At 39.8% G+C, this 11,627-nt stretch overlaps 2 protein-coding genes across 5 annotated transcripts in view; one reads left to right on the plus strand and one right to left on the minus strand.

Moving 5' to 3' along the window:
* The window catches only part of FAM184B (family with sequence similarity 184 member B), a 38,985-nt gene extending 30,289 nt beyond the window's left edge, over positions 1 to 8,696 (plus strand). For 3 of the 4 annotated variants that reach the window (XM_080590078.1, XM_080590080.1, XM_080590081.1), the window contains 5 exons: positions 532 to 716; positions 5,201 to 5,318; positions 5,485 to 5,589; positions 6,279 to 6,481; positions 7,935 to 8,696. In XM_080590078.1, the coding sequence (XP_080446204.1) occupies positions 532 to 716; positions 5,201 to 5,318; positions 5,485 to 5,589; positions 6,279 to 6,481; positions 7,935 to 8,025 (702 nt within the window). In that variant the 3' untranslated portion in view covers positions 8,026 to 8,696. The remainder of the gene's footprint in view (positions 1 to 531; positions 717 to 5,200; positions 5,319 to 5,484; positions 5,590 to 6,278; positions 6,482 to 7,934) is intronic. The other variant, XM_080590079.1, reaches the window with a different exon arrangement.
* Positions 8,697 to 10,081: 1,385 nt separating this feature from the next.
* MED28 (mediator complex subunit 28) lies at positions 10,082 to 11,576 on the minus strand. The gene is made up of 4 exons (XM_080590087.1): positions 11,368 to 11,576; positions 11,217 to 11,283; positions 10,844 to 10,956; positions 10,082 to 10,380 (listed from the first exon to the last, which is right to left on the minus strand). Exons 1-4 carry the CDS (start codon positions 11,533 to 11,535, stop codon positions 10,183 to 10,185), a joined length of 546 nt encoding a protein of 181 aa, XP_080446213.1. The 5' UTR covers positions 11,536 to 11,576; the 3' UTR covers positions 10,082 to 10,182.
* Between the last annotated feature and the right edge of the window lie 51 nt (positions 11,577 to 11,627).

The following is an 11,627-nucleotide window of genomic DNA, read 5'->3' on the forward strand; positions in this document are numbered from 1 at the left end:
ATCTTTGAGGTCCCACTTGGAGTACTGCATCTAGCTCAGGGACCCCCACCACAAGAAGGATGTGGATCTGTTAGATCGGGTCCAGAGGGCCATGAAGATGATCAGATCTCCTATGAAGAAAGGCTGAGAGAGCTGGGGATGCTCAGCCTGAAGAGGAGAAGGCCCCAGAGAGATCTCATTGCAGCTTTTTAGTAGTTAAAGGGGGGGCTTATAAAAAAGATGGAGAGCAACTTTTTGCTCGGGCAGATAGTGATAGGACAAGGGGGGGGATGGTTTTAAACTAAAAGAAGGGAGATTTAGATTAGCTATTAGAAGGAAATTCTTCACTCAGCGGGTGGTGAGGCGCTGGCACAGGTTGCACAGAGAAACTGGATGGCAACCTTGTCTGGTGGGTGGCATCCCTGCCTATGGTAGGGGGGTTGGAACTAGATGGTCTCTAAGGTCCCTTCCAACGCAAACCATTCTATGATTCTCTGATCTTAAAGTTAATAATAAGAGACTATGAATAACTAAATTTGGCCTTTTTCTTAGGAAGGAAGTAGCCAGAGCCAGATCAGATCTCTTCACGATGAACTGGAAAAATGTCAGAGTGAAATTTCTGAGCTCAAGAAAGAGAATTTACTTTTGAAGGACACAATGGAACTACTCAGTGCTGAGTTGGAGTCACAGAAGCAAGAAGCTGCACAGCTTCAGGACAGGGAAAAACAGCTCAAAAGGTTTGCCTTAAATTCACAATTCGCTGTACTATCCAGAGAGTCTATTCTTACCGCCAGCATTAGAGGTGTTCTAAATGTGATGTCAGATTCTCTCCGTTCTTAAGGTCTAGTTGGAGATGCTGAGAGTTTTGCAAAAGCAGTAGTATCACATTCCTCTCTCCAGCCTCAATAATAGCATTTGAACTAACTGTTCAGTTACGTGTCACAAATAAACACGTCCTGTGTAGCCCCACAGGCATGACCTGAGAAAAGCTGCATAACATCAGCCTTATTTCAAAGCTTTGGAAAAGACAAACCTTAAACTCACCCAAGAGCTATTAAAAATAATAAAAAAAAAAAGTCTCCAAGAATAAATGTCATTTTTTTAAACCCACTCTGTATAGCTGAAACCAAAGGGTTGTTAACTCTGAAGGGAACACTTGAGAGTGCCACACATACTCTGTGGGACTCTGCCAGGGCTATAGCAGCCACCTTGGCACTGCAGGGTGAGGGCAGTGACAGCAGATACTGACAGTGCCTGGGCTGATGGAAGCCTGGAGCTGTAATATGCTATCAGGGCACAGGAATTGGTGAGCTGGCTTGTAGTTTTGGCTGTCTGTAGAAAGTGGATTGCATCTTCTTAGTGTAGTCACAGGCACAGAGCATGTGTTGCATTGCTGTAGTAGCAGTTTTCTCATGTCTGTAGAGAAAAAGTGGTGAACTTAGTTTTTATGTGGGAGACAAGATTGGGGTTCACTGTCCAGTACATCTGTAGGGCCACTGAATCATTTGAAGTTTCTGGATGATGATGCTTAACAAATTCTCTTTGCAGGGAGGTTGAGGGATCTGGCTCATGGGTAACTTTCAATTCTTTTCTGCGATCATGTAGAATGTATAGCCCTAACTACTCAAGCTGTATATATAAAAGGATTTCTGAAGAGTATAACTTTAAAGGAGTCCTTTAAATAACATCCTACATAGTCTAGAGAAAAGCACTCAAGGGATATGTCTCTCTGAAGATTGTCAGAGTGGCCAGAGTAATTCTGTTGCTGTCTACCAGTCAGTGCATATTTAAAGAATGAGAAAGAAACATTTTTTTTTTCCTTTGCACTCTTTGGAGAGTTACTTAAAAGTGACTTTCATTTCAAGCTTTTGAAACAAGATCAACAGAAAGAATTGCAAACCAGAGAGTTTCATCAGTGCCCTCCAGCTACCTTGAAGGAATTTAGAGCTTCTGTTCATGAAGAGAAGAATTATTCACATGTCAGTGATGAGGTCTAAAAGGCCTCAAATGGTAAAGCTGCTAGGCTGGAGGATAATCTTTACAGGGGGATAGCTGGTGTAGCTCTACTGCAGTACGCATTTGAGAAAGAAGCATTAATGGAAATTATGTAAGGAGAAAACCTTCAAATAACAGGAGGTAGAACCAAAGAGCTCAAATGTTCTTAGGTACCTGATACAGGCTGCTATGAAATTAACCCGTGCGTGATCTGGAACATTAACCTGCAGCTCTTGATTTGCTTTTGTAGGATGAATAATTTGGGTAAAGGAATAGTTAAATTGTGGAGCGCGTAAAAATAACAGTTTTTACTGTTACAGTAACAACAACAACCTTGTCTTATGCTATGTAGCTGTTTCTGATTTGAAAGCTAATTGTGGCTTGCTATTTGCACATGTTAAATTTTTTTAACCAATTTTTTAAAATTAATATTTCTACTGTTGCCAGGTAAGTGTAATGAGTAATCTGCTTGAAGTAATCACTTCCATTTCGATTCTCTTGAATTTTGGGAATTCTACCTCTGGGACAGAAACCTTCAGTAAGGATTAGGATCTGAGCATAAAAAGTTTCTTTTTACAGGAAGAGAGGACAAATCCTAAAATGAAGGGACTCTCCCTCTGAATGAGAGTTTAATTCTACCCTTAAGGATCCGTCTCAGGGATTCATCCCCTGTTTTCACTCTTACTCTTCTTTCGTGCTGAGTGCCAAATCAATCACCCTCATGGCTGTGCTCTTAATTTCAAGGGCAGAAATATTCCATGAGCGTTTTGGCCTTTCTTGAAGCATTTCAGAAACAAATGAAGCATTCAGGAACAAATGAAATACTTAAAAAAAAAAAAAAAGATGAAGAAGAAAAGGTAAACTGAATACATTTTGTGAAAATTAGAGTTGTTAATCTGCTGAGTTTGACATCTTTATTTCAGTCAGTAAACAAAAGATGGGTTCTTTGCATTGAGTTAATGAAAAAGTTTCTCCATTGTGTAACAAAATATTAGCAAACAAAAGGCAGTAAGATAATGATTCTTCGATAAATGCCTTTTGTTTTGGGGGTTGGTGTCAGAAAGCTATGTTATGGCTAGGCTTGAAAAATATCAGGCATTTTTTATTTTTCAGTTGATGGTGCTAATGATATAGCAGTATTTTTCAGAATATATTGCCTGTTAAAGATGAGCATTGTAGCTAAGGCATTGCTATAACATTTCCTACATTCACATTTAAGAAAAAACTTTTTTAGAATGGTGGTAGACATTATTGTTTCTGATGGGGTGCTATGAGGTGATGAAATAGAGCATCGGAGCCTCCTATTAAAATCCCAGAGATTCCAAAATAATTTTGCTTGGTATGAGTTCCTATAATACTTTATTGTCACCTTTGTCCATTAAGATTTATCTACAAGCTGACCATAGATAGAATACCAATAGCATCATATAAAATAGCCCCCCACTTCCTGAAGGTTGAAGGACAAGGGCTTCTTCTCCAAATAATTTTACTCTTTCTCAGTGTTAGTGTGGATCAGCCTCAACTGCAACCGAAGTGTTGAAGTCAGATCAGTAAGCAGAAGCCCAGAGCTGTGCTGTTAGCCACCTTTGCTGTCAGTAACAGACCTGAAAACTGCATGCTTTCATCAGTCATAATAAACAAGTGTTAAAATGTGAGAATTCAGACATATTTTAAGACCGATGAAAGGCTAGTGGTAGAAGACCTCAAAATGAAGCATAAACAAGAAGTAGACAACACTGAAACAAGATCACCAGACGGAAATAAAAAAATGTTACCTGCTTTCAGCAGGCAAATCTCCAAGCAAAGATTTTCTCCTTAGAAACTAAGCCATTTAAATAAACTGTGACTCATACCAGCAGTGAGTTCTGTTTTTAATTATTATTCCTACTATGCATGATTTTTTTTATAGCTTATGGATAGAATAATATAAGCACTGAAATAGAAGTGTTTAGGTATTTCCTTTGCAAACACAGAAAGACATGGATATATTGTAATAATCTATGAATATTGTTTAAAGTAAAGCATTATACATAAAATTTACAATAATAAATTAAACCTTGCACTTAACCTCTTACAATTTTATGGCGTGTAAAATCATCTTTGTCACAGATAATACCAGAGACCTTGATCCATCATTTTGTACTTAATTTTATTCACTGCAGCAGCACCTTTGAGATGATGCTCATTCTCACTCCCTTGCAAATTTCCCAGGATATTCCCAAACTGCAGCCCCCACTGTATCATGTAAATAAATGCACTCTGCAGCCCTCTTTGGAGGTAAGTAGTTCTGTGGTGCTTCAGGCTCTACAGCAGAGGCCCCCCACAAACAGTCCTTGGTCATGACATTGTCTTTTCCTCAAATCCCAGCTGTGCAGCACAGCTCTGCAGAGAGCCCTACTTGCAGGTAAGTAGGGTCTCAAAACATTCAGACAGTAAATTTTATCTTCATATCTGAATTCTGAGGTAGACTAAATCAAAAGTGTAAGATTGATTTTTTTCTTCCTCTCAAAAATGTTTCCCCTCACCAAAAAAAAAAAGAAAAAAAAAAGTGGTTTGTATCTGTAATTAATTTAACAACATGGCAGATGAACTTCATAGCACTTAGTTTCTTGAGCAGCAAAATTCGTGAATTTGGCTGATGAAATAATGAGTTGTTTTTTCATAGGTCAAAGAAATGTATGTTTCCACACCATCTCTAAGAAGGTGTAAGTTCTGATTAGATCTCTTTTTTTTTTTTTTCCCTGATTAAGACATTTAAAGAGCCAAAGTAAAACTACAGGTTTTGCCTTAGAGGACAAACTAAAGCAGCATGTATATCCAAGCCTCTCTTTTCATGAAAGTTATAGGAAATTAGTATTTCTCAGCTCTTTATCAAGTATGGTTGGAAGTAGGCTGTAGATTCTAAGATTATTGGTAAGGAAAAAAAAACAGGTGGATACAGATATGCATAGATATGGTGACAGAGATTTTTCTCTTTAGTAAATTAGACTAGCAATATGATGTGCAAGCTTGTTAGCATTTTACACCAGGGGATGGATTATACACTGGGTAGAAAATTTGCTTTGGAACTCCACAATATTCTATTTTCTATAACATCCTGTTTTATCAGAGGGTCCTTACTATGTCCCTATCTCCGAGGCTTGGAGTTTAAGAGCACAGCCCAGGTGTCTCTTGAACCTGGCCTAAAGAAGTGTTTTTGCTGGTCTGCATTCTTTCTTTCACACAGACTTAAGGAATTAGAAGAAAAGACAAGAAAGCAGGAGTCCAGAGCAGAAGATATACAACTTATAAGCTGTCTGCAAGATAAACTAAGTGAGAGAGAAGAGATTATTAAGCAGCTGGTGGTAAGATTTCCTTCTACATACACATAGATACTTTGGAATCTGTTGGAAGGTTCTATTCAGTGTTTCACACATTGCTTTTGATGAATACTTTCTTTCTGCTCTGCAATTCTTTGAAAAATGTATGTTTCTGAACCAAAGAGGCACACGTAATTTTCTTTTTCATCAGGAAGGAAGAAAATTTCACCATTCACTTTTAGCCAACACTGAATCTTACAGGAATCGATCATTTTCTTTCAACCCTAATCAAGGATGCTTGACTCCTTCTACAAAGGTAAGATAGGCAATTCAATTAAAATCACAAATCCTGATGTTTTGTTGCTATTTGAATAATACAGATGACAAGGACAATAAAGGTCCTGTTAATTTTCTACTGTTATTCAGTAGAACTCCAGGAAGCCAACCTATAATGAGGTGCTGAGTAAAACATAAATTCAGTAGAAGTATGTAAGCACATGGGTACAAGTATTTAAGCAAATATAAAGCAGTAGACCCCCAATGAGCTCAGTCTTCCATCGGAATAAGCACGGCCATTGACTGGAGGTAATTGGGAGTTGTTATTTTGATACCATATGCATCAAGCAAAATTATGAATTGGGTTTGGGCAACACAGGATTTGTCCCTGGTCATTCCATTTGTATGATACTATATATAAACAGTAAAAACAGTATGCTGGTGGAAAGCACTTAACTTAGCTCTGAGTATCCCTGCAAATCTATTGGATTTGATATATCTGAAACCTCAAGGTCAAACACCCAGGTTGTTTTAATTGGACTGCCTAACCCCTGAATGCTCACAGTGTACCTGAGAATTTATTTTAAATACCTATAGAAAAATATGGGACCCTTCATTTTTGGGTGCTCCTCACAAGATGTCTAGGAATGAAGTATTGTTGAGTTTTTATAGTATAAGGTGTGAAAAAATATGCATGTAATGCAGCTTTCTGTTATGATAAAAAAACAGCAGAAGAGACCGGTGGAGGTGCCCAGCCGTGTTGTCAGTGTTCCAAATTTAGCTTCCTACGCAAAGAGCCTTTTGAGCTGTGACTTGAGATCAAAAAGAAGTGCTCCTCAAATAACAAAGTCTACAAGCTTAGACCGGAGTCCTGGCTGCCTCGGAGTAGGCTCTCCACCAGCACAGACCTCCGACAGCAGTGCTGCCACAAGGTATTTGTCCGTTTTGAAGTGACCTACTTGGAAGATGATAACTGAATAAATATTCTGCATCTTGTAGGCATTCAAACACATTAGACACTTGGAAATAAATAATGATGTAAGGTTCCTGTCCTGCAGCAAGCTCTGTGTGTCCAACTTTCTGCAGACAGACACAGGACTTAACTGCAGAATTAGGCTATAATCACTGCCCAGCAGAGCTTGTGGTTGCAGTCCCTGCAGATACAAAGGAAGAAGAGAGAAGCTGCAAATATTTGAACAGCAATGTGGTTAATAGTGAACCTGGCCTTGAAACTCTGCGTACATATCAGTGATTCTATTAAGGATTATTTTCATTCTTACTTTTGTTTCCTTGCTTTGCACTTGGATGATGTAGATGACATTTTTATTTTAGAAGATGTTTGAATGAACCTAGGCAAAGGATTTTGAGACTTAAAAATTGACTAGCAGATACATAGTGGTCTTCCAATGTCACACATCAAGATCTTCTGCTGTTCTTGATTTCTAACTTGGTGTATCGTGTTTTTTCTCTTACAAGCTTTTTATTATTATTCAAATGTACAAGCTATTGTTTAAACAATGCTTAGTAGTTTCCAAAAATATATATATATATATATATAAAAAAAAAAACAAAACGTAGCACTATACTTCAGGACAAAAGCCAGTCTTCTCACCTATGTCCTGTTGGGCAGTAGTTAGACTGTACACTGCATGCTGCAGAGTTCTTTCCTGGAAGGCAGATGGTGCTGCCTGCTGCCAAAGCCAGTAACACAGGACACTGGCTGGGGTCCAGTTGGGTAATTCCTACATCTTAAAGATAGAAGCATTCTGTGTCATACTAGATGACTGCCGAGGCAAATCAGATTTGTATGTTAAAGGGAAATAAACAGGGACACTAAGGATAGATTGGCCGATACTTATTCCTTTAAAACAGACAGTTATAAATGAACTCATATTTGCTACTATAAGTGAAATTAATATAGATTAAAAAAAACCAACATCCTGAATCCTGAAAAATCGGGGTTTATGTAATAGCATCAATTATAGAGGCCACTCAATATTAAGAAAATATTCAGTTCCAAATAAAATTTCTATTGATGTTTTTTCATGCATAAACTGTATATTTTTAAGAATGAGTTGCAGCTGCCCTTTTCTGATTTTCAGTATTTCCCATTATTGAAGCATCCATATTTTTGAGATGTCAGGAATTATGTTCAAACATTTCTCCATAGCTGGTTAGCCCTTTGTCACCCTCCTCCGACTTACTAACAGTGCTGTTAGTCCAGTCACCTGGCTAGCACTACGTCCCACTAGAAGTTGCCGCTGGCACCTTCACACACTTCATCTAAGCACAGGTCCAATCATTGGATTGTAAGTTTTTCCATGAAAATAAGTGTTAAATATTGGTAAGATTGTAAGCAATGCTAATGTTTGTTTATTTGGACAGGACACACGGCAATGAACCACCACAAACTAAAGACGACCAAACCCAAGACCCTCAGCATCAAGAATGGTTTACTAAATATTTTTCATTTTAAAGCAAGTTTGCTTACTCCTTAGAACTACTAGAAAAGCTGTTTCTGTTTTCTCCTAGGGAATGATAATGCAATGTATGATTTATGAAAAAAAATCCAACATTGTTTCCAAGTAAATAATTAGGGACAACTGTGCTTATAGCAAATTAAAATGAAATTACAGGCATGGATTTCAGTAAAATGCATTTTTTAACAATCTCTGTGGAAAAAAAAAAAAAAAGAAAAAAAAATCTTCATTTTGTTACGTGAAAAGACTTTTTATTCAAGAGAATGTACCACTTCACAATTACATGAAATATGCAATTTGTTCTCTGAGATGTCCTGTCAGAGGGACCCCAACTGAAGACGTTACTTACGTACTTCCTGTAGGCTATCTACTTGCTTCATCAGCTGCTTAAAATCATTTCTGCATATAGTAAGGCAATTTTGTATTTGTAAGGGTTGTTTTTTTTTTTTGTTAAATTTGTTTTATGCTGTACAGCATGTGACATACAACCAAGATCAGCATGCTTATAGCCATCTGTTTTAGAAACACTTCATGGTTTGCTTAATAAACCGTTTTGTATAGTCAGTATTGCCATGTTTTCCTGGTGCACTTCCAACACATGTAACGACCAATCAGCCTAATAAATCGGGATAATATGTAAGTATGGACATTAAAACTTGCTTGTAAACCAATGATTTCCATGTTTTGCAAAATAGTGTTATGATAAAGTGTGAGACTGATACACTCAGAGGTTCCAGATTTACGGGAGCTGCATGTTTGCAATTTTGTACGATCAATATTGTTCTCATGCCCACTGAAATGGAAAGTAGGTGGATGACTAAATTTATGAAATCATGCCAACCAGCTCACTGCTGGGGAGGAAAGGTGTTATTCTTAAAAGAAGGCACCCATAAAGAGATTAACTTTCAGGTAGTTCCTCAGCAAACATGAAAGAAAGGGAACCGCACAACCAGCAGCCTAGTGTTTTAAGATAGGGTAGCTCTGATTCAACTGCTGGGGGATTTGAACCCCGGTTTAGGCCCCAGCTACGTAAGAAATTTTATATATGCAGAGGCATATGCCCATCCTAACACCTCTTATATCCAACAGCCAGCAAATGTTGTACCAACAGATGCAAGAGCTTACTATCGAACAGCCACTGTACATCTCCCATGGCAAAAAGGTGGCAGAACGGGTACAATACAGGCCAGTATTTTTATCCCAGTTGTCATAATATATTTATTTCTGGGGTAAACTGCTGGGTTTGGAAAGAGACTATGACATCAGATTTGGCAAAAAGACATTTTTAATACACATAATTAAGAGGGGAATAGTAAACTGGTGCACAGTAACACTCAGGAGTGCCTTGGCAATTGTGAGATCAGAAATATACAGGGCTAAGTTTCTCATCAGATTTTTCAACCACTGTGCCCCAAAATCTTTTAAAACATGTAAATTCAGTATATAGTCACTAATTCTAACTTCTAGAGTCACAATTTCCTAATTTCTTAACACTGTTCCCAAAAAGGAGCCTCTAACACATCGTTTTCCTGGCTAAATGGATGAATTAAGCTCATTGCCTTGTAATGCAGAGACAGAACTCCTTTGTTACCTCTACCTCCAAACCCTTTTTTTGGCTGTTTATATTACTAAATACTGCACCTTGGTAGGAGCTGCTTCTGTAGACTGGAACAGTGCTGATGACCCAACACCCACAATGAGTGGTCTTTATTAATCTGAGGCTAGGTATTTTGGATAAGCTTTACACCAGCCTGACAGCACAAGCAACACTGGGAGCGTATTATGTTCCCCACCTCCAGGGTACATCTTGCGTTTTCATTTCCCCCTAGAAGAATCAAGTTTGTATATCCCAAGAGGCCTTCATGAGGGGAGTGAAAGCCCAGTGGAGATGGACAGTCCACTTCAAAAAAGCACACTCTTCTTCTGAACTAGATACAATTCAAAGGGTACTTCAACAATGGTACTGAAGAATAGCTACCGGACCACAAAACACTTAGTTCTCAAGTATTTTTTGGAAAAAACCAAAAAGATAATTTATTTCACTTAATTCTGTCTTAACTGATTATATTTATTGTACAAATTACTTTATACAAAAAGCATATGAAACCATTGCTTTGCATCATTCAAAACATTTAACTGTGTAAATTCAAAGATCACGTTTGCTTCATTGGAGCAGGAATATTAGCAGACGCCTGTTCTAGGTAAGCTAACGGACCCTGAGGCATTTCTGCAGGTTTTTTGTGTTGTACACTGATGTCTTCCAGGACCTGTTGCCAGTGTCGCAGTTTACTCAAATGCTTCTGAATTAATGCTTCTTTTCTCTGCAATTCATTTCTTAACTCTGACACATCCTATAAATGAGAAAACACGTATTAGTAAGGAAATAGTATTCCTAAGAATAATAAAGAACCTCAAATAAAGTGCATGTAATTCTTAGCTTGAGTTTTCAAGCTGGTCTTACAGGAATTCTAACACTGGAAAAGCACTTAAGAGAGAAAGCACTGCGAATGCTTTCCATTCTGTTTGCCTAGGTCGTGTATTTCAGAGCTCGTTACTTCCAGCATCTCTTCAGATGAATTAACATCATTTGCCCTCAGGCTTCAATACTCCCCAGAGCAGCAGGCATCCAGCTTCTCCAGGTCTGTGGCAAGATCTACCTTAACAGCCAAGTTTTACCAACTTAAGATACAGCATCACGTTGACAAACCCAAACTTAGTGTGAATGAGGTGATCTAACTGTACTGGTACACAGCCTACCTGGCGCAGCATGATATAGTCAAACTAATTACAGCATACAAACTAATTTAAGCCTACCTCTTTAATTACTTGTTCAGGTTTCTGGACCGACAACTGCAGTCTTTTTTGTAGGAAAAAACACTCGGTTTGCCTTGCAACATCCAGGAATTTCTGGATGCACTGATCAACACCTAAACATAAAACACGAGAATGGAGAGACAGAACAGATTCCCAAAACATCATTACAGACTGACAAGGGTTACCTGCATATACGTGCTACTAAAACCACCTTTTAGAGAATCTTCTAGAAAGAGACCCTTTAGGTGTACTATGAGGGATTTTAGGGACGGGTATCTAGAAGCAGGAGGCGCACTAAGCCTCAGCACGGGGCAGCCCTTTGCAAACTTAGCGCCCTGCTCTGGGCAGCCCCCCGACCCCGCCGGGCGCTCACCGGTGCGGATCTCCTCCTGGTCGGTGCCGTTCACGTAGTCCTGGCTCACCAGCGAGGCGAAGCAGGCCTGAGGAGAGACAAGCGCCGCCGTGAGAGGAGGTCGCGCCGCCCGGCCGGCCGCAGCCTCCCCCCGTCCCGCCCCGCCCCTCACCTCGAAGGACGCTTCCAGCTCGTCCACGAGCGTGTTGTTGGGGTTGCGAGGCCCCGGCGGAGGCGGGATGAGGCCGGCAGGGCCGGGCCCCCCCGGAGGTCCCGGCGGCGGTGGCGGCGGCGGCCCCGGCGGCTGGTTGCCGAACATGGCGCCCAGCGCGCCCGCCATGGCGGCCGCCTCCCCTCACGGCCCGCGCCTGCGCCCCGGCGCCTCAGGCTCGGGGGTGGCGAGTACCTCCTCCGGCCGGGCGTTACCTCGGC

Source organism: Anser brachyrhynchus (assembly GCF_964034855.1).
Source record: "Anser brachyrhynchus genome assembly, chromosome: 4".
Classification (NCBI taxonomy): Eukaryota; Metazoa; Chordata; class Aves; order Anseriformes; family Anatidae; genus Anser; species Anser brachyrhynchus.

What these genes read in the sequence shown, in the direction of transcription:
- MED28 (XM_080590087.1), bottom strand. Translation starts at nt 11,535, where the DNA reads ATGGCGGGCGCGCTGGGCGCCATGTTCGGCAACCAGCCGCCGGGGCCG. An exon ending in CCAGGAGGAGATCCGCACCG is followed by an intron (nt 10,957 to 11,216) that starts GTGAGCGCCCGG and finishes TTTTATGTTTAG; the next exon opens with GTGTTGATCAGTGCATCCAG. An exon ending in CTGAACAAGTAATTAAAGAG is followed by an intron (nt 10,381 to 10,843) that starts GTAGGCTTAAAT and finishes TCTCATTTATAG; the next exon opens with GATGTGTCAGAGTTAAGAAA.